Source organism: Antrostomus carolinensis, unplaced genomic scaffold, assembly GCF_000700745.2.
Source record: "Antrostomus carolinensis isolate BGI_N321 unplaced genomic scaffold, ASM70074v2 scaffold13798, whole genome shotgun sequence".
Taxonomy (NCBI): Eukaryota; Metazoa; Chordata; class Aves; order Caprimulgiformes; family Caprimulgidae; genus Antrostomus; species Antrostomus carolinensis.
The window spans coordinates 8,896-34,652 of NW_010335095.1; the positions used below are offsets into that span (position 1 = coordinate 8,896).

Genomic DNA, 25,757 nt, shown 5'->3' on the forward strand with positions numbered 1-25,757 from the left:
CTGAACCCTCCAACACCCAGCAAAGTGACTACAGGCTCGACATTCCGGGTACCAGTTTGTCAGGAAACGCAGCGTTTCTGTGGCCGGGGACAGACCTTTCGGCTCAGTCTGAACAACTGGGGGTGGCTGAACAGTGCCATCCTGGCGCCTTGACCCACTCCATACCTGCCCTTGGTCATCCCATTCCAACACTTGTCGTCTGCTGCTGAGCTGGCCATTACTTTCTTGCTGCACAGGCTGCCGGGCAGGGTGACCCAGTAAGTCTTGAGAGCTGTCAGATTCCCTTTGGCATCTAAAACCTGTAAACAAAGAGGATGCTCAGGGCCAGGAGAGCTCTGGGGCACCCCAGAGCTGTGGAAAGGACAAGGACTCTACCTATTTTTTCTTTTGTTTGTTTTACCATCACAAAGTCTGGATTAATGCAGACAGGGATGTGTTACCAACCTTCCCCTAAAGACCAACTGTCAACCCAAGCACCCAAGGCTGAAGGTTACATGCTAAGGGCTGTTCTGGTACCATAACATTAACTGGAGATCATCTTCTGGGCCATGAGGGCAATGCTGAGAAGCAGCCTTGGTGGGAGCCAGCAGGGCTCTCCTAGGGTGGGGCAGGCAGGTGTCTGTGAGCGAGGAGCCTCTGAAACGTGGAACCATGGCAGATCCTGCAGCTCATTGTCCATGGAATCCAAAATCTCCATGGAGGAGGACCTCTGTCCCCAGTATCCAGGCTGGACTGCTTGAGGCTGAATGACACCAATGGCAAAGAGCCTTTTCAGGTCAGTTTGGCACCAAATCCCCGAGAAATTGGTTATAAGCAACCTAGACCCCAATCCCATACCAAGGCAAGATCAGATCTGCTTAGGTCACTCCAGCACTTGTTGATCTGATCTTCTTGCCAAGCAAAGGCAATTCAGCAGCCTATGGGACGGGCTGTCCCGACCCGCACGAGCCAGCACTGTGCTCGCCGGGCTCTCATCGCTCCCAGGGCTCCCAGCAGCGCAGCAGGACGCCTGCCCTGGCACACTGGAGGGGAGGGAGCTCGGGAGGGAAACTCACCAGCATCTCCAGTGCTTGCGCAGAGGATTTTGCTTCCAACGTGACCTTCCCCCGCCTTTTCTTGTCCTCGGTGCTGGAGCCTTTTGTGCTGATTTTGGGATTCCCACAGCCTTGGAAAACCTGAAAAACAAACCAAACTCTACCCCTTGCTTTGATACTATTTCTTTACTTAATTAGAACTCCACAGGTCTGGTTTGGTGTGGTCTTGGTTTGGTTTTTTTTTGTTGTTGTTTGGGGGTTTTTTTTTGTTTTGTTTGTTTTGTTTTGTTTTCCCCCCTTAGGTATGTTGATCTTTCCTACTTGCAAGATCTCAGAGATTCTGGCTTAGTTTCTGGCCAGGTTACACATGTGCCAGGAGGTGTTTTCAGCACCCTGTAACTGTTTTTGGTTACTTGCTATCAAGCAAAATGTTAATCACTAACACAAAATTGGCACTTGTTTTCGGATGAGTCACCAATGTTGATATTAAATTATTTCTAGCAATTTTATCTGTTCCTATTATGACTGAAAAATAAAATTCTGGGAAGAACAAGATGGGAGTTGCTCACACTCGTTACATCAGTGGTGGGGGCTTCAAGACTGCAGAGCATGTGAGCTTCATTGATTTGGACAACAGACCAAGGTGGGACTACCCCAATGACTCTTGCAGTTGGCACCCATACTGCAGCAAATTAATGTCCCCTCCAACCAGGGGAGTGCAAAGACAGTAGATGTGTCACAATCTGTCAGGTTGGATGTTTCAGGGGAAAAATGAGGAAGCCAAACTGATTTACCCTCTAACTTTGGGTACCTCCCATCATCCTAACTACCTGCCCAGGTATGCTTTGTAACCAAAGGAGAGCAGAAGCACTTTGAAGGTACAAATCCTCAGACTTTGCCTATAGAAGGAGAGGAAGGGTGCCCTGGAAGTGCCTGTTTCTTCCAGTCTCTGCATGACCAGTCCAGGCAAGGACACCTCTGCTGAAGATAGCCAGTGCTCAGGCAACTGAGCCTCACTGTGGCTGGTGGAGGAGTGCTCGGAGAGCCAGCTTTAATGAAGCATCAAAGGTCAGAAGGGCCTTTGCACTGTCAGTTTGATTCAGGAAACACCAGCCTTTACAAAGAAAGCCATCTGATTTGAAGAGATGGCCCCAAGCTTGTTGTGGTTACCAGGGTGCTGTCAGAAGCTATCGATACATCTGACTTTGCATGGTGTCCCCTTAAAGCAGAGGAATCAAGGCCTCAGACAGGAGCGCTGCTGAGGCAGCTTGTGCCAGCTGCCTTTGCCAGTGGGTTCTGACAGCCATCAGCAAAGTCCTTATCTAGACAAAAGTCCCTTTGATGACAGTGGGTCTCATGGGTGTGTCTGAGGGACATTCAGCCTAGAAAGCCCCCTCCTGGGGTGCACTCTCCTGCCGGATCCTGTTGCCAGCCCAGGGGCTTTAGGTTGAGCAATGCCCATTACTGATGGAGAGAGCATGTCCTGCAGACTGAGGGGATTGATAGTCTCCTGCATAATGACAGCAAATAGACATCTGCAGCCTTCGATAGCTCCTGCTGCCTGAAATCTATCAGAGAGCCATGGGGAGCGAGGGGGAGTGCGGGGGAGCAGGGAGAGCGCTCCTTGGTGCAGTGAACACAGGGCTCAGTACCAAAAGCGTTTCTTTCCAGTTTTTCCCCAGATCCCAGGAGAACCCATGATGGAGGGTGTCCTTGGGTCCAAGGGCCATTTCTGGCTCTTCTCACAAATGGCAGACAGTGCCCTACCTGCGGGCTGGCTGTGTTTGAAGCCCTCAGGTGCAGCCCGACTCTGCTGCCCTCAACCCTGAGAGAGAAGAATCCCAGGTCTGGCCTGGGCCAGTCCCAAGCTCATCTGACAACAATATCCTTTACCTGATTACTTTGCCACGCTCAACACCAGACCTTAGCAATTTGCAGCTCTTGACCTCTGCTACCAGTGCCACCAGCAAAGACTGACACATTCAACTGGTCACCAGATCACACTGAGAAGCTTATCAAACATGTTTGGTTGTTCCAGTCCACACCAACTAGACTATTTACTCCGTTTCATTTTACCAGATTTACTATATGCGCCTTGGAAACACTTTTCTTTGCAGATGATGCCATGTTTTCCCACATCATGGGCTTGCTGTGGGACAGCCTCAGTCTCACCTAACACAGGAAGAAGGAATATGGCCTTTCATGTCAGAAAAGAAACCTAAACAAGTACTTGGATGCATGCTGCTGTTAGTGCTTTGACATGTGCCAGTGAATTTCTGCTTGGCGAAGCAATACTCCTGGCCCTTCCCTTCTGCAAGATGCAGTTAGAACCTGCCCCACTCCTTTCACCTGCATCTCTGCCCTAACTGTGGGATAGTTGCAGGACTTGGAGAATGTCTGGGCAAAAAGCAGAAGCCCTGGAGGGCTGTTTTTGTTCCCAAAGCTTCTCTTACCTGCAGCTACAGAGGTGATTGTGGTTAAGTAGATAAATATACTAAAAATAGAAGACCAATAGAAGACAGCTTAATGATACACTTCTTGGAAGACAGGTGAGCATCAGAAGAGCCTGTTTTATACTCTCCAGATGGACTGCCAGACTGCAGCTCTGTCCCACAGATAAAACCTGTTAGCCCAGTGTTTCTGCTGCAGAACATCACCCCAAGGCAGGTTAAAGCAGCTGCCTTCTGTCACTAAGGGCTGTGCACTTTCTGTAAATGCCTCAGCACAGACAAAATACTCCAGGACTCTTCAGACACAGATGCACTTGACAGCAAATGGCACCATGCCTCCCACAGTCACTGCATATGCAGTCCCACCTTGTGTCTGTACCTAAAGGAGGCTGGCTGGATGAGGCAGGGAGGAATATTTTGAAAGACTTGAGGAGGTTTTTGCCTGTGTAAGATTGGTGGTTTCCTATCACTAGAAGAGTGGGCATTTGATCTCTTTGATCCTTCACCTCCTTTAGTTCAGTTGAACTTGAACAGTGAGCACAGAAAACATTTGGTCCTGGCAGTTACACATGGTGTATCCTCAGCCAGGCCCAGGCACACGCTCTTACCTTGGCTGTGATCGAATCTTTGTTTTCTTGCAAGTTGGAAATAGCTTCAGCAATCCTCATGTGAATGGTCCCTATTACAGTGTCTACGTTGTACGGTCCATCAATCCGATCAGCCACTATGACCAAGGAATCTATTAAAACAAGACAGACACCTCTCATCAGACTCTGTACAAACCAAGCTAAAGATCACGCTCATGCCAGGTGGTATAAGCTGTTGACCCCTTGGCAGGCTCGTTGGGAGACTTCTCTCCATTTTCACTACTGGTCAAGCGCATGCTCGTTTTCATCCGGCATGGGACAGTTGTCCCTTGCCAGTACATAGGTAAAGCCACCCACAGAGGTCACCTCCTGCCAATGGTAAATAGAACTTGTACGCACACAAAGCAATCAACATTTCCCGGGGTGCTATAGAAAACAAAAAGGGACAATTGGTGCTGAAATGTTAAGGAAAGCACAGCAATACTTGGCCCTAACCCTCCTAACTCTTGCATGTATTCAGCAAAGCACTGCAGCCAGCAGGAAGTGGGAGAATTGGGGTCAATAAAGTGCCAAAGGTACTGGATGTGGCAAGAGCTTTTGTGGCAGTGAAGGAGGGAGAAAGGGAGTAATTCTTCTCACTATTGTTTCTGGAAGGACAACACACGACCAGCCAGGGAAATATCAGGCTATGAAGACAAAGAAGCAGACCAAAATGCCCACAACTAAACTGGTAAACAGGGCAGAGAGTGACTGAGGGGTGCCTCTTGCTCTCAGTTCCTCTTATCTTGGAAAGCTCTGATGTCCAAATATTCCTGCCTGGATGGTTGCTTTGGGACTGTGCTTGGCCTACAAAAAAATTACCAACATCTGCAAATTACCAACCTCTGCCTACCTTCAGAGATGATTCTCAACACTCCAGTTGGGTTTGAAGCAATGACAGCCTATATGCTTGCAGGGCTTGGGACACTTGCAGAGAAAAGCTGACATCCTTGGTGTCCAGAGAGATTTAAATAGGATCTCAGCGAAGGGCCAGAACTGGGTTTGGACACCTAAAATGAGCTCTTAACCAGGTCTGACTTTGCTAGTAAAAAATTTTAATTCTGAAAGTCACTGCTACGCTGCTGCTGCCTCAGTTTCCTACCATTTGTGCATTAGTAGTGTGACCTTAGATGGCTCCAGTGTGGTCTGCATCCCCCCAGGCACACCAGAAACCTCCTGGCAGGACAAGGGATCTGTTAGAGTGCTGGGGTGGCCCGCGCTCACCTGGAACAGAAAGTGCTTCATGTTCCTGTGGCCTCGCCAAATGGAAGAAAACAAGTGTGATGGCTTCATGTTGGTTCTTCTCTACACAAAGAGGGTCAAATCCCAGGGTCTAGGTTGGAGATCTGTACCATTCATAAATGGAGCTTTTCATTAGGAGTGATTAATTCTTCTGTCTTAAATCCTGATACCTCACCCATCAGCCTGGCAGGAGACTGTCACAGCAGATGGTGTGATGTTGCAGAAAAGCTTATTCAGCATGAGTCTGTGCTGCTGAAGTTATTCATGAGCAATGAATCCACCAGGTGAATTACACCTGGCAGTGCAACAGAGCATCAGCAACACATGTCCTTCAGCCTACACCATCCCACAGTGTGTACGTGTCACCCGTGACACCGCTTTAAAGGACTGACGCTTATCTTTGAGCGACACGGCAAATTTCCTTCGAGCAGGAGTCCATCCAGCTGGGGCACAACCATGGATCACTGCCGTTTGAAACCTGCTAGGAAAGTGTTCAGTCCCTTGCCTGGGCAAGCCAGCAGGACTTGGCAGAAAAGACCTCAAATAACTTCCACAAGGTCTAGGTGAGGTTTGTGCAGAAACACTAGGTCCACAGTGGATGTAGTGTGTTAATAACAAAGCCCTGATCCTGAGCCCACTGTTCTCAATTTAGCAGCATGCTCAGCCCTTGCAAGTATGTTCTCTCTGCTGTTACATGATTGATGTTCAGACCCTGAGAGCTCTCAGAGAACGACCAACCTGGGCAAAGACTAGATGAGGGACAGCACAAACCCACAGAAGATAACAGATCGTGCCCACAGGGCTCACAGCCCCAAAGCAGGTCCAGCCTGAGGGGAGTGAGGGCAGTAGTCAAACCTCAGCCAGTCTGGAGTGTGGATTACAAACTCCTCTTTGCTCAGGTCTACAAAATCGGATTTAACAACATGCAAAGTTACAGCTTGGAAACATTATGTATTTATTTTCAGCACTTAAAGAAAAAGGATTTTGCTGGTTAGCTTGAGCAAGAATGGAAACAAGGGCCGCAGTTTCCAAGTTAATGTGCTCTCTTTTCCTACAACACAGTCGTATGGCAGCGCTGATTTCTACAACCAAACATGCCACACAAAGGGGTAACGTTTTTTTGTATTCTGGGAAATAACATCTCCTGCAACATTAAAGAGCTTGCAGTTTAACTTTGCTGCCACTCAGGGGTTGCTGTGTTATCTTTGAGACTGTATTTTCCAGACAATTTTAGCTTGCAGAGGCCCTAATGTTGTGATACAGACATTTAAATCAAAGGCTACACCCCTAAATTAGTGACAAATTATGTTTGAACCACTTACTATAAAAATGTCCCTTAATTTGACCTGCCCTAATTTGTCAAACTGAAAGAATAACTCTGTGTTTCGTGTAACAAAATCCTCTCTAGCTACACAGAAGGGCCTGGAGAAGGGTGAAGAATGGACAATGCCAGTGAACTGCTACCTTTGACTCTATATCTTGCTCCAGTCCTTGATCAAATCACGACCTCTGACACTAAAATGTACAACTGCAATTTGAAAGAAGCTCCAATTTCCTCCTAGCCATCACCCCTTGACAGGGTCTCCAGGGGAAGAGGAAGCCAGCGTAATTGCAAAATGCACCCGGAATTGCCTCCCTGTCAGTCAAGGAGAGCTGTACATTGACCTTTCAGGAGACAGGCAGTCATCCTGCCAGGAGAACAGTGACAGCTAACAGTTAGCTCGCTCTGGTCAGAAAGGCCAAAGCACCATCAAAGTCCTGGTGTAAGCCCTTGGGGAAGGGAATATTCCTCCCTCTCTTTCGCAGCAGCCTCCCAAGCTGCTCTCATGGGGAGCACTTCCAATTAGCCACAGTAAGTTGCCACTTGGTTCGTTAGCCCCTAGCACGAGGCGGGCAGCTGGCGAACACACCTCACTGAGCAAGTGCACCAGCCTCTCTGTGCAGCAAGTCAATATTTATTTTGCCACGTCCCCTGAGAGGCAGATGACACTCCTTGAACTTCATTGGGATTTTTATTGTTAACACCACCACACGTCAACCCTGAGCCAGCCTGTCAGGCTGCAGCTGGCTAGTGAGCTGATAAATCTTGCTGGCCAGGCAGGGGGCGCAGGGGCAAGGGAAGAGGCCAAGCCCAAAGCTCATCTGCCCCAGTGCCTGTCTTCTGTGAGCCCAGATGAACGTCAAGGCTCCCTCAGGTCTCAGATCACTCCCGGTGTAAATGTACAGCCTGGGAGAGAAACACGAGCTTTCTGGGTGATGCTCTGTGGGCACAAGGAGGAGTGAGAGCTTTACCATCACAAACAACCTCCCCTGATGGACTGCAGCTGGGGAGAGGACATACACTGTAACACAAACACATCATTTTCTAAACAGAGACCCTCACCAGCCTTAAACCATGCCTATCAGCTCCATAAGCCACTCTCAGCAGCAGTTCGTATTTAAATCAGGAGCCACAGGCTCTGGAAAAACAGCTGAGTGATACACGACGTCTTCTTAGAAGAGACGCCTGGCTGTGATCAGGCAATGCAGAATTTCCTGCAGAAATGCCTGGTTGAAGTTCTCCAGCCTATTTTGCACAGGAGATCAGACCACACCATCACAGTGATATTTCTGCGTTTAAACTCAATGAAATGGACATCTCTATACATATACAACCCACTTTAAGAGACCCATCATCTTAGCTGAGTGACAAAACAAAACCAAAATGAGCCCTTTTCTTATTTAAAATACTTGTCTAATTTTTCCCCTTCCTGGCAATACCTGTGACTTCTCCCTCCCCATGTATTTGTTTAAGACACTTCTTCCCATTTAGGAGTAAGTGATTCTGCTTCCTTTGCTCTCCACCCATGGAAACAGTTTAGGGCTAGTTTCTAGACTACCTCCCAAGGAGGGCTGCAAGTGCTTCTCCTGTGCTCTCACAAGTGCTCTGGTATGGATGAGGAGGCAGCTCTGACAGTGTACAGGTGGCAGGATCTGTCCCTAAGCTTCAACATTTGGGAGGGAAGGAAGAATTACTTGAATGCAATGTGTGGGCAACCCCAAACAAGCACAGGCAAGACAAAAACTCTTTAAGCCCTTGTTAGCCAGCCAGCAGTGTCCTTTCTAATAGTATTAAAGACCAGCAAAATGTCCTGCGATAGCTTCAAGGTGTCAGATCACAGACAGAGAAACTGTAGTGTAAAAAACCTCCAACAGTCCTTTCCCAAACTCTGAACACTGCCTCAGAGAGTTCAAAAGGTGCTGTGAGAGGCAGCTGTGGTGCAGCAGAGGAAGGCCATCTTACCCATCAGGTACTTCCACTCAGTGTTCAGGTCTGCTTGGTTGGCGAGGCAGCCCTTCACGACGTTCAGGCAGTAGTTGCTGCACGGCTTCACACTGGACATGCCCCGGCAGTGTGGGCAGTACATCAGCTTCATCATGGCGCGAGTGCACTCGTGGCTCAGAGATACCTGGGGAGACAGACCCGAGTCAGGCACACAGGCAGGTGAGGAGTCCCTGCCCCATGGGCAAACTCCCCCCCTTCTCTGGGGTGAAGAAGCTTGGCATGATCTGAAAGGCAGTACGGCTCTGCAGGTGCATGGCCCTGGGAAAGGCGATTCCCCTCTCACTGCCTCTCCTTCCCCCCACCCTTCCTCAGGTGCCACCCCTGTTGTGATGGGACCCCCAAGGCAGCTACTACTTCCTTGGGCTGTGTTTGAACACAGGGGACTGGGAAAAACCCTTATGTCAGCACCATCTCCCCTCCATCCAGGTCTGCCTGGGCAGGATCTACAGGGGGTGCTGCAAAGACAGCTGAGGTAGTCCACAGGCTGTAACCCTGTGACCCCAACACGTGCCACGTGTGCCCCTGGAGCCTCTGCCATCAGTGCCACCACCGTGCCCTTTCTGCAGGAAGGGTTTGTTGTCAATGCCCAGCAGATGCAGGTGTACCACCACAAACTGCACCTCCAGCTTCCTGGGGGTACACACAGCAGGGGCCTGGACATGGAAAGTTCTCAGCTGGCATCTTTGGAAAGGAGGATGGTGTTGGGGGAAGATTTGAGCAATTCCAGAAACACAGGCAATTGAGGGCACTTGACACTAGGAAGCAATTGCTCTCTCAAAGCACTTCAGAAGCCACAGGCACCCGGTGAAGCGGGCCAACACACGCTGGGCCAGTGGCTTGCAGGCACTGCATGTGCAGCTGATGCTTTGCAGAAGTGACTCTGGAGATGGCTGTGCCACCTTTAATTAAACCACCCTGGTCCCATGAGCACAGAGCCAGCGCAGATGCAGAGCCCAGAGAGCAGGGCAGCAGCCTCTGCAGCACATCAAAGTCCCCCCAGACCATCAGCCACAGGACAATTGTCCCTCTCCAACTGCCACGGGCGAGGGGCTGTCAGCATAAGCCGAGGGATGAATAACAACCTGGCAGATCCTGCAGAGGTGCTGGCAGGGCTCAGCACTCTCCAGTCTTATTGCTAAAGTATTTTTGCCTTTGTGGTCTTTTTCTATCTTTGCTTGGATCCATTTGCAAGCCCCTTGTCATTCTTTTAAAACCATTTACAAAAATAAACACACGTGTCTGCGTGCATGTCTCCCTTGGTACCAGGTACTCGGCACCCTCAGGGAGCCCAAAGGGGGAAAAGTGCTGGAAGGGCAAGTCTCGACATGGAATAATCCCCACGCCTCAAGTTGCAGTTGCAATGCTGAGAACTGCCCCTGACCTCTTCATTACTTGTGAAAAATGCTTTGAACACAGTCTTTTAAGATTCTTCTGGAGGAGTTCAGAAAGATTCAGTTCTGAGGTACCCTAAGGGAAGTGTGAACACGCTGAACCCACTATCAGAGGTGAAGAGAGAAAATCCCTAAACTTCTCCCCCCTTAACCTGTCCATTTGGTAGCACCTCACTTCCAGTCAGCCTTGGAAAAGAGATGATGGATGCTGCTGGGGTACCATCAGGCAGGAATGCATTAAAATAGTCTCATGAGAAGCTTCTTTAGGACCAGGACAAAATTTCTAGGTCTCAGAGAGAGAGAACCCAAACGGAGACCGCTTCCTTGCCTCGGCTACCAGACAAGCCCTGAGATGTTGTGGGATAAGTGCTGTGCTCCAGCGCGGTTGGAGGGGCTGAGCCTTGGAGGAAACACCACGCACGCCAAGGCTTTGCTCTGCTTCCTCGGCCAGATCTCTGCCTCCTTTCTGGGACAACTTCCACGGACAGAAGCCAGTGCCTGGCTGCTGTGTGGCTCTGCTGCCAGAAGATGGAGGCTTTGTCCCACCGCAAGTATGGGTACCACATGCTTCATCCCCTGGAGACACCGGTGAAGGCATCGTCTCCTGCCTCAGTGATCTGAGAGGGGACACAAAAAAGCAGAGGGACAGGCAAACAAAAGAACAGGGGTTTTTTCCTCTCAGGGTCTAAACAGTAACTGAAAAGCATGTTTAACACTAATGCAGGTTGCAGCTGAGGACCTTCTGAAACGAGAGCATTTGCACAAAAACCAGGAGATACAGTGTGGGTAGGAAAGGAGCTGTGACCTCTCCTTCCCCAGACAGAGCATTTGTGAACATGAATTACACAGCGAAGCTCCAACTAGAGTACATAACCTGTGCAGGCAACCAGGTCCAGAACACAGCTTTGTCCCTGCGTGTTACCAGCACATCCCACCACTGCTCGTCTTGGCTCATCCAGCTGGGGACATGCAGCCCTGTAAACTCGCACAGCACAGACTGGGCTGCAAACATCCCAGGAGCTGCGGTACAAATGAGCTGTGTAGCTGTGTCCTGAGATGTGGGACTTCCCACAGTACTGACGAGAACCAGGGGCAGCCGGATGGTTTGCCTGCACCCACATATACTGTGGTTGCATTGTGCAGCCCTCTGGAGTGGAGGGAGCTGAAGCACTTTGGCGGGAAGGCGGGAGCACAGCAATGCCCACTGCCTGCCCAGGAAACACCCCTAGGGTGGTGTGGGCCAGCCGTCCAGAGAGGAGAGCACCAGCAGCAACAAAACAAAGCTATATGGTATGCCAGAGCCTGTGGGGGACAAGGAGAGAGGCAAGTGACAGATCTTGGCTCAGAAAAGCACCTCCAGCACTCTTAGCTTTGAAGTACGGTGTAAACCCAGCAACTGTACTGGAGCAACTCATGTGAACAGAGAGCCCACATTCAAACGAAGGTTGCGATGGGCCCAGCAGGCATTGCACAAGTACTTCTGCTCGCAAAATTTATCCTGGTCTCTGCGTTTATTTTCCTGGGTGTCTTTTTCAGACAAAACAGAGAAGACGTTCACACCCTGAGCACAGCACTCCCTGGCCCACCGAAGAGTGCCAGGACTGTGACCAGAGGGACAGTAATTGTGCAGGGCCACCCATGCCCTGCCACCACTCAGAGCTGCAGAAGGGAGCAGCAGTAGGGCCCTCCGCCTCGGTACCCACCTATCCATCTGGCCTCCGGCACGACTGGTGAGCACTGGCAGCTGCCAAGGCTCCCTGTGACACAGACAGCTGCCTGCCGTCCTGCAACCCACCTCCCTCCGAGCCCTCCACGGCTGTCTGCCAGCCAAAACCCCTGTCCCCAGCTACACTGCCTGCGTCCACGCTGGTGCCCACAGAGCAGCCGCCTCCTGCCCACACAGCTCTTGCAGACTGTTGCCACCTGCCTTGGGGCAGCGGGTGCATGCAGAGCACAGGGTGACAATGGCCCCCAAGGCTCAGGCTCAGCTCCTGAGGGTCCAGAAGGAAAAAGCTGCTTTTGCACCTCATGAAGGATCATTTCTGTATGTCAGAGAGAAGCTCTGTTCATACTGCCAGCCTGTCACTGGTGGTCTTGTCTCCTGGAGCACAGTGGAGTGCCACACCACCCCAGGTGAGGTGGCACCCCTCGCCCCTGCTCCCCTGACCCCTCGCCACTCCTCTGAAGACAAGCAGGTGACGCATCCACTACCAGCTGTTCATCCACTGAACCTGGAAGGTGACAAGTGTTCAACTTCGTCTCTTGGCAGAAAGGGTAAATATTACTTTTTGGAGGTAGAAGAGGCCAGGCTCCACTCCCTTTCCCCAAAGAATAACTCAAGCCTCTCCTGTTGGCAGCAGCACTCCTTCTTCACAGGCAGGCTGAGGCGGTGAACCCAGAACAGAGGGTGGAGAGGGCAGGAAGAGGAATTTTGGAGAGTATTTTCTGCATGTTTTGCCTGGCCAGAGCTCAGCTCCTCATCATTCCACCCATCCCGGCCTGTGGACTTCTGCTCCACACAGGGCAGAGGAGAGTGGGGCTTTGTGGCTCCTAGAGCCCCTCCCAGCCCTGACCCTGCACCATCCCTTTGGGGTTCCTGCAGCATGTTAAAGAATGGAGCCCTTCAAACACCTCTTAGTCCTCATGGATGAGTTTGCTGAAGTAAACTTCCAGGGTTTTTTCAGGCATGCTGTATCCACACAGGGGAACCTCAACCTGTTAGGAGGGGTTGAGATTCCCTCTCCTGTATGGGATACAGCAACACAGGCAGGAGAGCGCTGCAGCTCTCCCGCTTGCTCACCTCCTGGGCACAGCCAGGTCCAGGGGTGGCACTGGGGAGAAGAGCTCCTCAGCCTGGAGCCATGGGACCATGTGCCCTCCATGGCCATTTGTTCTAGATAAACACCCCCACAGGGAGAGCAAATAAGTTCCTCCAGGGAGGTGAAGTTGAAACCGACCCCCACCTGCACATTGAGACATAGAATCATAGAATAGATTGGGTTGGAAAAGACCTCCAAGATCATCAAGTCCAACCCCTGATCCAACTCCAATTACTATATCATGGCACTAAGGGCCACGTCCAATCTCTTTTTAAAAACCTCCAGGGATGGTGAATCCACCACCTCTCTGGGCAGGCCGTTCCAGTGCCTGATTACCCTCTCTGTAAAGAATTTCTTCCTAACATCTAACCTAAACCTCCCCTGGCAGAGCTTGAGCCCATGCCCCCTTGTCCTATTGTTGGTTGCCTGGGAGAAGAGACCAACCCCCACCTGGCTATAACCTCCCTTCAGGTAGTTGAAGAGAGTGATGAGGTCACCTCTAAGCCTTCTCTTCTCCAGACTAAACAACCCCAGCTCCCTCAGCCTCTTCACTTCCTTGTTCTGCTTTCACCCTTCAGCCTCTGTAAAGCCCTGAAACGTGATGACCTACCCCCCCGACCAACTGTAGGACTGACGGAGAGCCCCTCTGGCTCTCCAGCGCAGCTTTGCAATAACCAATAGATCAATAAGTAACATCCTCTATTCATCACAGGTGACCTGAAAGCAGGAGCATGCAAACTCCTGCAGATGGAGTGATAGCTAACATCATCTCTTCATCTTTAAATGATCTGGCACAGCATGAAGACAGCACACGACAATAATTGATTACTCTAAGTACCAGCAACCTGGCTGTGCCTGTGGCTGGTTCTCCTTTAAGGAGACATGGTTCACCTTTAACTTCAGTGGCACCTATAGTCCTTTCTTAGCTCAGTGACCTAGAAATGCATTAAGATGTCAAGAGGAAATGCACCATACATTGGAGAAGCCATTTCCCAAAGATCTGAAAAGAAATGATTACTGAAAGATACGGCTTTCCAGGGCACTCCTCATTCAGTTGTCAGAGGTATGAATAAACACAGCCAACAAAGCTAAGCCCAGCTTAAAAATACATTGTTGCTATGTCATTGCTCAGTTAAAATCCACATAGTCTATTCTGATCCCAGTGACATCAGTGGGTACAGTCCCTCAAAGTGTAAGCCCAGTGATGAAGTGATAAGGATTCTAAGATACACCCAAAATAGGGGACAAATTGGTATTGAGCAATAAATCACTTTAATTAAAACTACTTTACAGCTGGGGATACAGTAGCTGATTTGAGTAGCAATGAGGTAATGCAACAGCAACAGGTGGCTGCCTCATAAAAAGCCCCGTTCCACCATAAGCACTGACATTTCAAGGAGTTTGTCATCAGGTATTATCTATCCCGTGACTGTGCCTTGTAGCACGAGCTGAGCTCTGTGCTTTTCCATGGCTACTTTCCAAAGCCTGATGTGCCCGTGCTTTGTTGATGGAGCCACCTGACCTGATGTGAATTGCTGGAGGCAAGCGCTTTGCTGGGGCAAAAGATCTCTGCAGAGTCTCTTGTATTATGTCTCGGACAGGCTCGTGGGTTTGCTCAGCTCATGGCACAGCCATCCAGTGTGACCACTGAGCTGGGGCTCACCGTGCCACTATTTGGCACCAGTGTTTGCACAGCAGTCAGCAGAGAACTGGCATGCATGGAGATAATATGACAGAAAATTGAGAACACATAATGCTCAGCATTCAGAGTGGCATTTGTTTCCCTCATTTTTCAACCTCCTGAGCAACGTTTAAATCAATTACAGTAAAATTAATGACTTCTGCAAGCCATTTGCTGAGAGGATGGGCTGGGGGATTAGTTGCTAGCTAGGTTCCTTGCCACCTCCCAGCCAATTTAGAAAACATTCAGTGTGAAAGCCTTCTAACAAAAAACCCCCAGAAAACCCCTCCTGCCATGTATTTTACTCATATGCTTTCCAAGCACAGAATCACAGAAACGCAGGAGGCTCAGGGATAACAAGCAGACACCTCCTCCGTCTCCCTGCATTGAGACACATTTGAGGAGAGCCGTTATCCTTCACATTACCTAAAACATGACTTCAGAACAGTTACAAACTTTCTGAAGCAAAGACAAAGGGAGGCAAAACTACTTGTAGAAGGGGAAAGCACTCAGTTGAAACAGGCAAGACACCTCTGCACAGACACTCAAGGGACTGAAGACACCTGAATGCAGACAGTTCTTGGGACAGTCAGGGCTTTAGTCACTGCAGGACACACAGCAACAGGGCAACACTCTGGTCAAAATGGGCTAGATTTTTCCAGAACGTAGGAAAAAGCCTTCTTATCCTTCCTCTGTGCCTTTAAAGAACAAATCAAACTTGTGATTTGCACGTTCAACCCAAGTTACCCATCTTTGCACAGATAAACATGTCCACCAATAAAAAAGCACTTTTACAGAGCCATGGGACACTTCTCTCTCAGCTTCACCATTATCTGTTCTTTCTCCCACCAAAGCACCTACCCAGATTATATGTTTATTTTTCCAAACAACACTTACTGATTTGAAGGCCTCTTTTCAGCATATGGTTTGGTGCAAGTCACAAAGGATACAAGAGAGGTGCAATTCCTCCCGGCCTGATCCCAGGCCTCTCTGAATCTACAACAGTGGGGGTTTTTTACCTTCTGAACTGGGACCTCATTTGACAAATTACACAGAAGAACAGAGAGGTGCAAAGAAGCAATGTGTTTTCTGTCATTACCCTAATGCCTACTGCTTGGAAAATATTCAAGAGCCTCTGAAACACCCTGAGTAGTATCAGGGCACAGAAAGGTCCATGGAAGTGATGATATGAGTCTCGTATGCTATTAAGTTTTCATAAGCGGTCTGTCCCTTTTAGCTAAATGTTGCTGTACCTTCCTCACTCCAAAAAACATTTCTTTATCCAAGCCAATTATTTCCTGAAAAGGTGGCTGGAAAGACCAAAGACCAAAGTGTGGGATGCAGAGAGGAAGGCTCTGGAGAACAGTGACTGAAGAGGCACTAGTGGTGGGACAAGCTCCGTATGTCATGTCCAGGAGTTACAGGGTCTTTTTGATTGAGCAATGATCCTCCCTCCCCCTCCCAACTTCCCTGAGCACTGGAGAAAGGTTGAGCTTTAGGAATCCACAGGCATCTGGAAAATTGTTTTAACAGTGGCAGTACCAAGCTGCTACTGGGGCAGCATGGCATGTGGTCAGGCTGTGCCGCCGGCTCTCGGGCACATCTGCCCCTGGAGAGCTGCAAGGGGTGAGCCCGGCTCTGCTCCTCCCACAGCTGGTGGCAGGGCTCCTCCTGCATCCATCAGGGGATGACCAGCTCCTCTGGCACCCAGAACCTGCAGCCAAGCCGCAGATGCTGCTTTTGAAGTGCTGGCTTCAAACAAGGAAAATAAAAAATAAAAAATAAAAAAAATCCCAACCCCAAATCCTATCTCCTTTTGAAGCCTGGCTTAAAAGCAAATGAGAACCTGCAGCCTAGCTACAATGTGATGGGACTCCTCAGCCTTCAGGGGCCTTTAAGTACATCTGAAAGGCATTTAACACCAATAAAATAAGCTGAGCTCTTGCTGGTATTTTTCCTACCCCCACCTCCACTTGCATATTCACCCCCAGGCTGCTGTGAGCCATCTGTGCCTCACTTCCCAGAGGAACCAGGGTTAGGTAGAGGGGAGAGATTTGGGGATGAAGAGGCCTGGGTGAAAAATACAGGCTGCTGGAAGTGCTGTCAACCCCCCTGGTTTGTCACAGGGCTGCAGGAAGGTTGGCTGGCTGAGGGAGAAGGCTGAGCTAGTCCCTAACACTGTTGGTGGAAGAGTTGTTCTTTGGGCTCTGTCCCCTGTAAAATTTTTGCCCAAAGGAGCATGAGGTTGGCCTGCAGGGAGCTCTCTGCAGCACGGTGTTGGTGTTCACCAAGCTGGACCACGTCCCTGCTGCGTGGCTGCTCTCCCGGTCCCTTCCTGGCTCTCACCTCCGAGGAGCAGTGCAGACCCAAGGTGGACATGGGGACCTGCAGCATCTGGCTGCAGTTTTGGCATGATGCAGGGATGACTGGGGTGAACACAAAATACCTCCAGACATGTCAGATATATGTCAAAATGTGCCTGCACTAATTCTCAGGTATATTTTTCCAAGTAGAAGGACTTACTGTCTGAATGACCATTCCAACCTTCAGAAGCATCAGGTAAACCCAGCAACATCAGGCAACTCAAGTTTCCAAACCAAAGGATGCTTTAAAGCCAGCAGATAGCAGGCAGCCAGGTGTGCTGGGCAGCCAGAGGCAGAAAGCACCTATAGCTGGAGACCTCCACAGATTCAGGGGCTGAAAACAGCCAGGCAGGCTGCTGCAGCCCAGGCATTTGTAGCACCCTCACTTACCTTCTCATCCATATTTTAAAGGTATATGATAGAAGTAAGGGAAGTTTTTCCCACCAGCTGTGAAAAACCCATTCTGGGATAGTGTTTAAGAGAAAGCAGGCCAGCTCTTCAATTCACAGATCAGGCTGTGTGTGCTGGGAAATGCAGGTGTGTGTTCAGAGCAACTCCAGTTACCCCAAATCTCTCAGTTGGAAACGTACAGCTGGGACAAAATTGTCAGTATGAAGAACAGCAGCTACAAAAAAATGCCAAGGAGAGGAGCAGGTCAAGCCAGCAGTGAGAAGGGCTGCTGAGCTGCCCACGGGACAAACAGCAGCCCAGGAACTGGCTCAGAAAGCCAGCCTTGCCCTCTCTTTGATAACAAGACTGGCACTGGGAGGACAGGTTTGTGTTTCACTGGGGAGATGGCTGGCTCTGTGATCAGGGCTATCTGCAACGTGGCAACTTCACATTGGGAAGCATTTAATTTTTACAGTCTCCCCACAGAAGGACCCTCAAATACTATGACCAAAAAAGCAGAGCTATGCTGTTCTTTGCACCTCCACATGTGCAAGCTGGAAACCAGGGCCACGGCTGCTCCGTGCACCAGGCTGCAAGCACCCAATTTCCCCAGTGAAAGGAACGGGAGCGGCAGGTGCTCCCAGCCCTCCGCTGGTGTGAGGGAACCAGCACGGGGAGCAGACCCTGCTCTTTCCGCCACATGGTCAGCAGCTGCCTTGTGCATGTTTATGCCAGCCCTGATGTAATTAGCACCTTGACATGTGTTAAATGAACCAAGATTTCCAATCTTTCAGAATAAAACTCTAAAAGAAACAGCTGCAGGGCTGACAGAAATATGATTCTTTCAAAGTCTAATGAATTGTATAATCACTTCAGTCATTATTTTGCATCTTCCTTCCACAAATGCACAGCCACCAGTCCTTGGAGCACAGTGAGTTCTAAGCCTCAGCAAGCCCATCACTCAAGATACATCAAGCATGTTTCCAAACCCTCTGTCAGGGATCAGAAAGCGAGCGGGGTGCAGGCGCAGTGTGCTGGGGGCTGCTGGCAGGGGTAGGGCATAGGTGACCCCGCACTTTGGTGACCCTCTTGCCTTCACCTCGCTGCATTCAGATTGGCACGGGGTGAGGGATACAGAGGATGGAGGCTGATGCCAAATCCGTGCCCTTCGCGCTCCAGCGAACAAGAGCTGGTGTTAAGCCTGAGGGCAGACAGACTGCCTGGGTCCATCCCACCAGCCAAATGGCCATTTCGCTGACTCATAAAAAGAAATTTTAAAAAGGCAACTAGGGTGATCCAGCCAAACTGAGGCAGTGAAATACAGAGCAGAGTCAGCCCCAGCTCTCTCTGCAGCTAGCAATGACCATGGCTCCAGAAGGCAGCACAGCCTGCAAGGGACACCAGACCCAAGGGCAGGACCCACAGCTAACTGGGAGGATCCGTGCCTTCAGATTCCTGTCTAGTGCCTAACTGCCTTCAGATATTAAAATGAGGAAGATTCATGTGGATAGAGACTGCTGTCATGCTTGTCTCCCTCCAGAGGAAAATACAGCAAGCCACCACCTGCCTATTCGACACACTCCCAGCTCTGTTCATCTGATGCAGTTATTTCCAGCTGGTACAATTTTCAGTCCTTTGAAAACTAGATTCAATTGACTTTTTAACCATCATTAAATATGGGAGACATATATTTGCTTGCCTGCAATATTTCTGTTATATTCAGAATACCTAGGGGTTTTTATCCCTGAGGGGGGTTGTGATTTAAACATAAGACTGGCTAGAAATACTGGAAAGTAATATCTGAAATACCTAAGGATGTATATTCAACGCTGCATACTCCCCATTCAGCTCAATTTGAATCTGTCTAAACAAATTCCAACTTTTTTCCAAGACTCTCTCCCTAGCTTTACATGCAGCCATGCTGGAAAACCTCAGAATCTGCAGGCCCCATGGTGCCCAGTGGTGGGGCTGATCTCGGCAGCTGTCCCAGAGGCTGTGCACAAGCACGAGGGAGCCAGTGCAGGAGCCGCTGTGGAAACTAGTCCCTGAAGGTACAAGAGCTTATTTCACCCTGTGGTCCAAGACAGTGTTCACAGGCAGAGGTGTCTGAAGTGCCACATGCTTCTCAGCTCCCGAGACTTCAGTACTCCACCTCCTGAATACAGCCAGATCAGCAAGGGGTGCTTGTGGCATTTTCCTCCCTGTGAATTGCTGCTGGCTCTGGAACAGCCGAAACTTTTAGCACAGGCACTTACCAGCTCATTTTCAGAAAGCTCTATCACTCATTTGCGATGACAGTAGGGAACAAAAAGAAAACCAGCAAGCTCCAGCAGCTGTTATTTGTACCTGGCTGTGGTGAGCTGCATCCCACCCTCATCCCTGCAGGTGAATGCCAGCACCCGTGCAACCTGCTGCTCCCACTGCCTGCGTCCCACGTGGAGGTCCTGCAGGGATCTGTCTCATGTTTCCTCCCTTCATTTTTTAAAGGAGAGGCCAGACCTGAGCCTGATCTCCTGGATGAATGTCGCCTTACCAAGAACTGCAGAGCTGTCTAGAGGTACAGGTGACAGCAGTCTGAACATGGAAGGATTATTAAATCCCACGTGAGCAAACAGATGATCTCCCTGAAGGAAATCGCTACCTCCCTTGTTGGGAGCAGGTCCCAGATGAGAGCTTCTCCCATATGGAGAGAGAATTTACTGTGGCACCTTATGGCTCCTTAGGGCAAAGCTAGTCTCTGCACAATGGCATCCTGCTGTCAAGTCACTGTCATAACACAAGAACACACTTCTCTGGTGTGCAAAATCTGAACAGCTCCAAAGTGAGAGATGGGATAACAGTCAGTGACAAGGAAATAAATGTGGTGAAATGAGGATATTGCCACTCACCAACATTCTTATAACATCTGTTTACAAACACTAATATTGTCTTTTCAGGATCAAGAGGAGGCCAATTTAGAGAAAGGTTTAATTTTATTACAAAAGTGAAATCCTTTAAATGAAATAAAATATTATTTACGGTTGTATGTACTTGCTACTGATGCTCTGAATAAAGATAAGCCACTGAAAGGATGGAGATGTGTCACCAAACACATGGGACAGGAATTAATTGCACTCAAGCTGCTTTAGCACAGTGGTTTCATAAGTGTGTGAAAAGAGATTATATTCTTCATTTTATTCAGTCAGATCAATTTTATGCCTAGTTCAGCTGAAAAGCAACTGGAAGCTGAAAGACAGAAGCTAACTATGTCCTTCCAAGCTATGGAAAAAAGCAGGATAGGAGAGATGGCTGTAATCTTAAGGGATATGAGGACCAGGAATGACCATACTGTCTTTGTTATGTTATTGACCTGTTTGAAATGTAAAGCACGTTTAGATAAACATTATTTTCCATATGTATCTGGCACAGTATTCATTTAACTGTTAAAAACACTTATAAAAAAATCTATTTTGGGGTCTTTTTAATTGGAATTCAGTTGCCATCCAAATGCAGCTTGACCTACCATGTGTTTAAAAATTACTCATATGGTAAATAGGAAAGCTGCCATTTACCTTATACTAACATAAAAGTTTAAAAAATAAGGCTGGAACATATTGTGAGACACAACATTGCTTAAATGAAAATGTACTGATAGCTTCATCAGTAAAATGAAATACAAAATTTAGTGAAAAAGCTTATAATTAATAAAGAAAGTAATATTTTGTTTCAAACTCAAGTGAGAAGAAATGTGAACAACTACTGGTTATTTAAGTAAGCATTCCTTGCTTATGTAGCTGGTGTTTGCTGCTATAGGGAAACTTAAAATTCAGGAGCAAGAAGAAATGAAGATCCAGCAAAGCAAAGATTGTACCAATAATTCACTTTCTGACTGATGAGGAAAATTAATTTTAAAACTCCTCCTATGCCTGCCTTTGGAAATGAAACATTATTTCTTTACTTTTTCCACACTCTCAGCTGAGATTCACAGGTTGTCCAGGTCTCTGAGAGGAATTTGAGGACTCTGGACATGTTTTGAGGGACACAGGGCAGCTCTCCTCCTTGTCCCTCAGTGCAGCATGGGCACGGTGCTGAGATTCAGGAGGCCCACAAGGACCCCTGTGCAGTCTCCCTGCCCTTCTTGGGTGCCCTGCGGCAGACAGGATCACCTCTGCTTCCTGTGCCCGGAGCACTTTGTGCAATAGTCCCGACCTAAGACTTGGATGCCTGAGCAGTACTGTAACGTGAGTAACAAATAACAAAACCAGCCAGGATATTCCTCTTTATCAGGCTGTGTCTCTCGGGACTTCTTGCTGTTGTTTTATAAAGGGTTATCTCTCAGCCCTTGCCTATTTTATCATCTCAGTTTTGCTTCCCCTCCCCACCCCCACTATTTTAATTCACCTACCCCGTGTATTTCCAGGAGCGCATTCTCGCTCCCATGGCTGAGCACAGCCATTGCTTGCACCAAGTGCAGAGCCTCTGAGCAGCAGCTGGCAGGCAGCAAGTCTTCCAGCACAAGGCCTTCACCTGTCCACACGAGTCTTGGAGTTACAGCAAATGCTGTTTTTGGGCAGCTGCCAGTCTCACAACCAAAGAAAAGAATCCTAAACAAAACTGGGATACTTCTTCTCTCTTGCCCCGGCATGCGGCAGAAGGTGTGCATCGCTGGGGAGCCCTTCTCTGTGTGCCCTGCACTAGGGACTTTTTGGCCGCTGCTGTTTGGGTAGCTGCTACTTCATGCAGATGACGAAAAATGCACTTGGTGTTGTGCAACTTAAGGGAAAACCTGCAATCTATGCTGCAAGAATAGCTACAGAAACACACAAGCTGAACGTGAACACAGAGATGCTGCCCCAACACCCCCACCCACATGTGGCACATCTACAACCTCTGACCCCCTGTACCAGGGCATGGAGCCATCCTGCACATCCAGCCCCAGCCCTGCTGCTCTGCCTGGGCTGTGAAGAGCTGCACCAGCCACGCGTGTGCCCCAGGCCGTCCCCCAGGCCCCCGGGGCCCCCTCCCCCAGCCGCTGTGCAGATGGCAGAGCTTCCGCCGCTGTCAGCCTGCAGCCAGGCTGGTGGCAGGAACCGCAGCATTAAAAGCTTTAGATCTTGGTGTCAGAGCCTGTAGCCTGTCAGGGTGACTTTGCCTTAAAAGACAGCAGTAAAGATGAAAAATGGTTTTGCCATTTTCTCCCCGTCTGCCCTTAAACTATTTATCCCCAGCAGGACGCAGAGCGACTGCTCCCAGCACCCCGCTCCCCTTTCCACCCCTGCACACCCACCAGCCAAGGGCTGCCTGAAGTGATGGCTTCCTGTGGGATAAGAAACGCTCCTTGGGCATAGTTGAGAGGCAGCAGAGATTAAAGAAATCTCATTAAATCCCTGTCTGTAGCTCAGTCAGGACAGGCTCTTCCTCATTTTAAGATGGCCAGAAAACCTGGCAATCAGCACCAGTCTTTCCAAAAAAAACCCAGTAATGCAGACTCTGCACAAGGACCTGAAACAGCGATAGGCTACAGGTGACAAACACCCAACTGGGAGTCTGTGAGCAGATGAAACCAGGAGGGTTTTAATAGAAATTAGAAGCTTTTCTAGGATTTGCGAATAAATAAACCCAAAGTAATCTAATTTTTCAGAAGGTAATTTATTTCTATGTGTCCATTTCCACAGGCTTTGCCCCGACTTCCTGACCGGAACACTCACCGATGCTCCCTAAGAAATTTCAGCTCAGAGTTATTTTTAAAGACCAGTGCTACCAGCTGACAGGAAAGTCAAATCCCAGTCTCTGATCTTAATAAAAGTCTTATACACTTTCTGCTAATGTCATAAGTATAAAGCAACATGAAAAATTACTAAAACCAAAGCACCAGTTGCAGATCACATTCAGCAGTTCACATCCATTTGGCATTACTGTAAATCCACATCTAGTGAAGGAAAGAGGGTAAACCAGGCCTTTTATTTTAGATACAGCTGAGGGCTACCAAGGCATCCATAAAATGGATTTCCTACCTCAGCATTCTCAACCCCTCTTGCCTAAACTACTAAATCCATTCCTGAAGACAGGGAAAATGGGCCAGTTTTGGCTTCCCTTACAAAATCAGCTTTCAGAGAAGCTTTGCTGAGGTTTCCTGACTCAGTTCATGCAGATCGTGCTACAACAGCAACATGCCAGGTCAGCTGCAACCCCAGGCAGGGCTCTTGTGAGAGAGAAATGGTTGGGACCCTCCTGGAAGACCCTTCATCCTGCAGGAACAGGCTGGGGGGAGGCAGAGGGAAAAGGAGGATCTGTGACTGGTTGTGTGCCCCAGATCCCATTTGATAAGTGATGCCAAGAGAAGGAGGAGAATTCAGAAAGGGAGGACTGGAATCAAAACCCAATGGGTCAGAAGCCTACATGAAAGTGGGGAAAAACGTGTTACATGTTGGTATCTAAGGTCCTTCCCTTCTGCTGATATCATGACTGTAGTCGCTCTGCCAGCCTGCTTTACCCACTAAACTCAGCAACAGGCAGAATCACACACACTGAGCTCGAAATCTCTACCATTCAGAGGATTTATGAAAAATATTTTAACTTTGGTCCCTCCTGAAATTACACCATTCTCCTCTTTTATCTTAAGTGTCAGGAAAGTGTGATGTTAATGAGATGTACAAAGGGTTTTAGGTAGCTGAACAGTTTTATAGTCCCATATTGATAAATTACAGCATTTGTCACTGTTACCACATTAATGTTTCTTCATAAGATCAAAGCTGGGATTTGCTGCATCAAACAGTACCACCCTCTGCTACACATTACCACACATTACCTTCCGAGGAAGTTAATAGCAATTCCGTATTTTCACATTCACAGTTTAATCATGCCCTAATTCTCATACCTGCTGATTGCCATCTCCACATGCAGTATGCAAGTCATTTTTAATATGGATTTTCTCCTCACTACCTGTGTGAAAAGCCTGAATATCTTGTTTCAGGACAATCACCTTCTGGCTCTGAAAGGCTGCTTCTGCAGTAAAGAATACAGACAATTTCCTTCCTCCTGAAACTCTAGATTCAGTCATGAAAATTTACATTTATATAGCACCTTTCATCCCTGAAGATCCCAATGCACTTTACAAACTCACCCTCTCTGTATACGGAAGCTGTACAAATATACACGGCTACATAAACAGACACAGCAACCCCATCACTGACCGCTGAAATGCATCTCTCTGCGTGTATTCCCAGCACACTCGTGGCAAGTCAGCTCTGCACACCCTACATCATACCACCATGAAGGAGGAGAACAAGGCAGCGTGATTTAGAGGCACGCCATTTCCCTGCCAGGGAAGCGCGAGGAATTTAGGCAAGCAATAGAACACCTTGCAGCCTGGGCGACTGAAGTCTCCTTGGCGCTCTGCTGCATAGGTTAAAATGAAGACTGATTTATGGTGAGGTATACCTTGGTTCTTCTGTGCTATCAGTGCTGTACAAGTCCAGGTTTGCTGCTCCTTTCCACTGATGAGTGACCTTCAAGCAGTTTGTTTTATAAAACTGAAAAATACCTGCTTGCTTTGTAGTGAAAACCTAAGGGGAAAAAACCTCCCTCTCCCCAACAGCAGTAGTTGGCTGGCTTCTGCCAATCTGAGGATGGAGAAGAAATAAGAACCCCAGCATACCTGAGACACCTTTTTGACCACGTCGCTGCCCACAAGAAAGCCTTGTGCGTAGGAGCGTGCCGCGATGAAGGCTCGGGTTGCCTTCACCTTCAGGTCCCTTGGAACTTCCCCAAAGGGTTTGTGCTGCTCTGCGTGTTTCACCATGCAGTCCAGGTACTCATCTGTAATATGGTACTGGGGATTCATCAGCTTGAAGAGCCGCTCCAGCAAGCGTGTCCAGAACTCATTGAGGGCCTCTTCCAAGTTGATGTTGGAGCCCCGGTAATAGCGGCGTAACTCGCTGTACAAGTCCTTGAAGACCTTAATGTTTTGAGTGTACAATTCTCCGTACATGCTTGGAAAAGCATCATAAAGGGCCTTTTCTGACTTGTTCAACAAATCCTGGAAATAACCTGAAGGGAGAAGAAAAAGGAGAAGGTGATGCATCAGTCAGACAAGCAGGAATCCAAAGGGTTGTGCTGTTTGGCAGTACAACTGAATGCCATGAGAAAAGAGAAGAGCCCTAACAGTGCTTTTCCTCCAACCAACCTTACCCACACACTCAGTCTTGAGCATTAGCTGACAAGATTGAAGGAGGAACCCTACAGTGCCGGTGCACTGGTCAAGGCCTCTCTGCCTCTTCTTGCAGCCTCACCTAGAACCAAAATTGAGGCTCTTCTCTAGTGTGTAAGGTGCCACAGTGTTACTCAGAGCTTTTCTTTACAGAACACGTCAACTGTCATTGCTGACGTACACCATGACTTGCCACTATTGTCAGCCAATGCCTTATGAGACACTCAACCCTGAATCAAGAACCAGCT

At 48.8% G+C, this 25,757-nt stretch overlaps 1 protein-coding gene across 1 annotated transcript in view; it reads right to left on the minus strand.

Moving 5' to 3' along the window:
- The window catches only part of GPC1 (glypican 1), a 103,051-nt gene that overhangs the window by 2,010 nt on the left and 75,284 nt on the right, over window positions 1-25,757 (minus strand). The window contains exons 2-6 of the mRNA XM_029086602.1: window positions 24,958-25,349; window positions 8,636-8,801; window positions 4,093-4,223; window positions 1,056-1,175; window positions 166-299 (exon numbers count right to left, since the gene is read on the minus strand). Coding sequence (XP_028942435.1) covers window positions 166-299; window positions 1,056-1,175; window positions 4,093-4,223; window positions 8,636-8,801; window positions 24,958-25,349 — 943 coding nt within the window. The remainder of the gene's footprint in view (window positions 1-165; window positions 300-1,055; window positions 1,176-4,092; window positions 4,224-8,635; window positions 8,802-24,957; window positions 25,350-25,757) is intronic.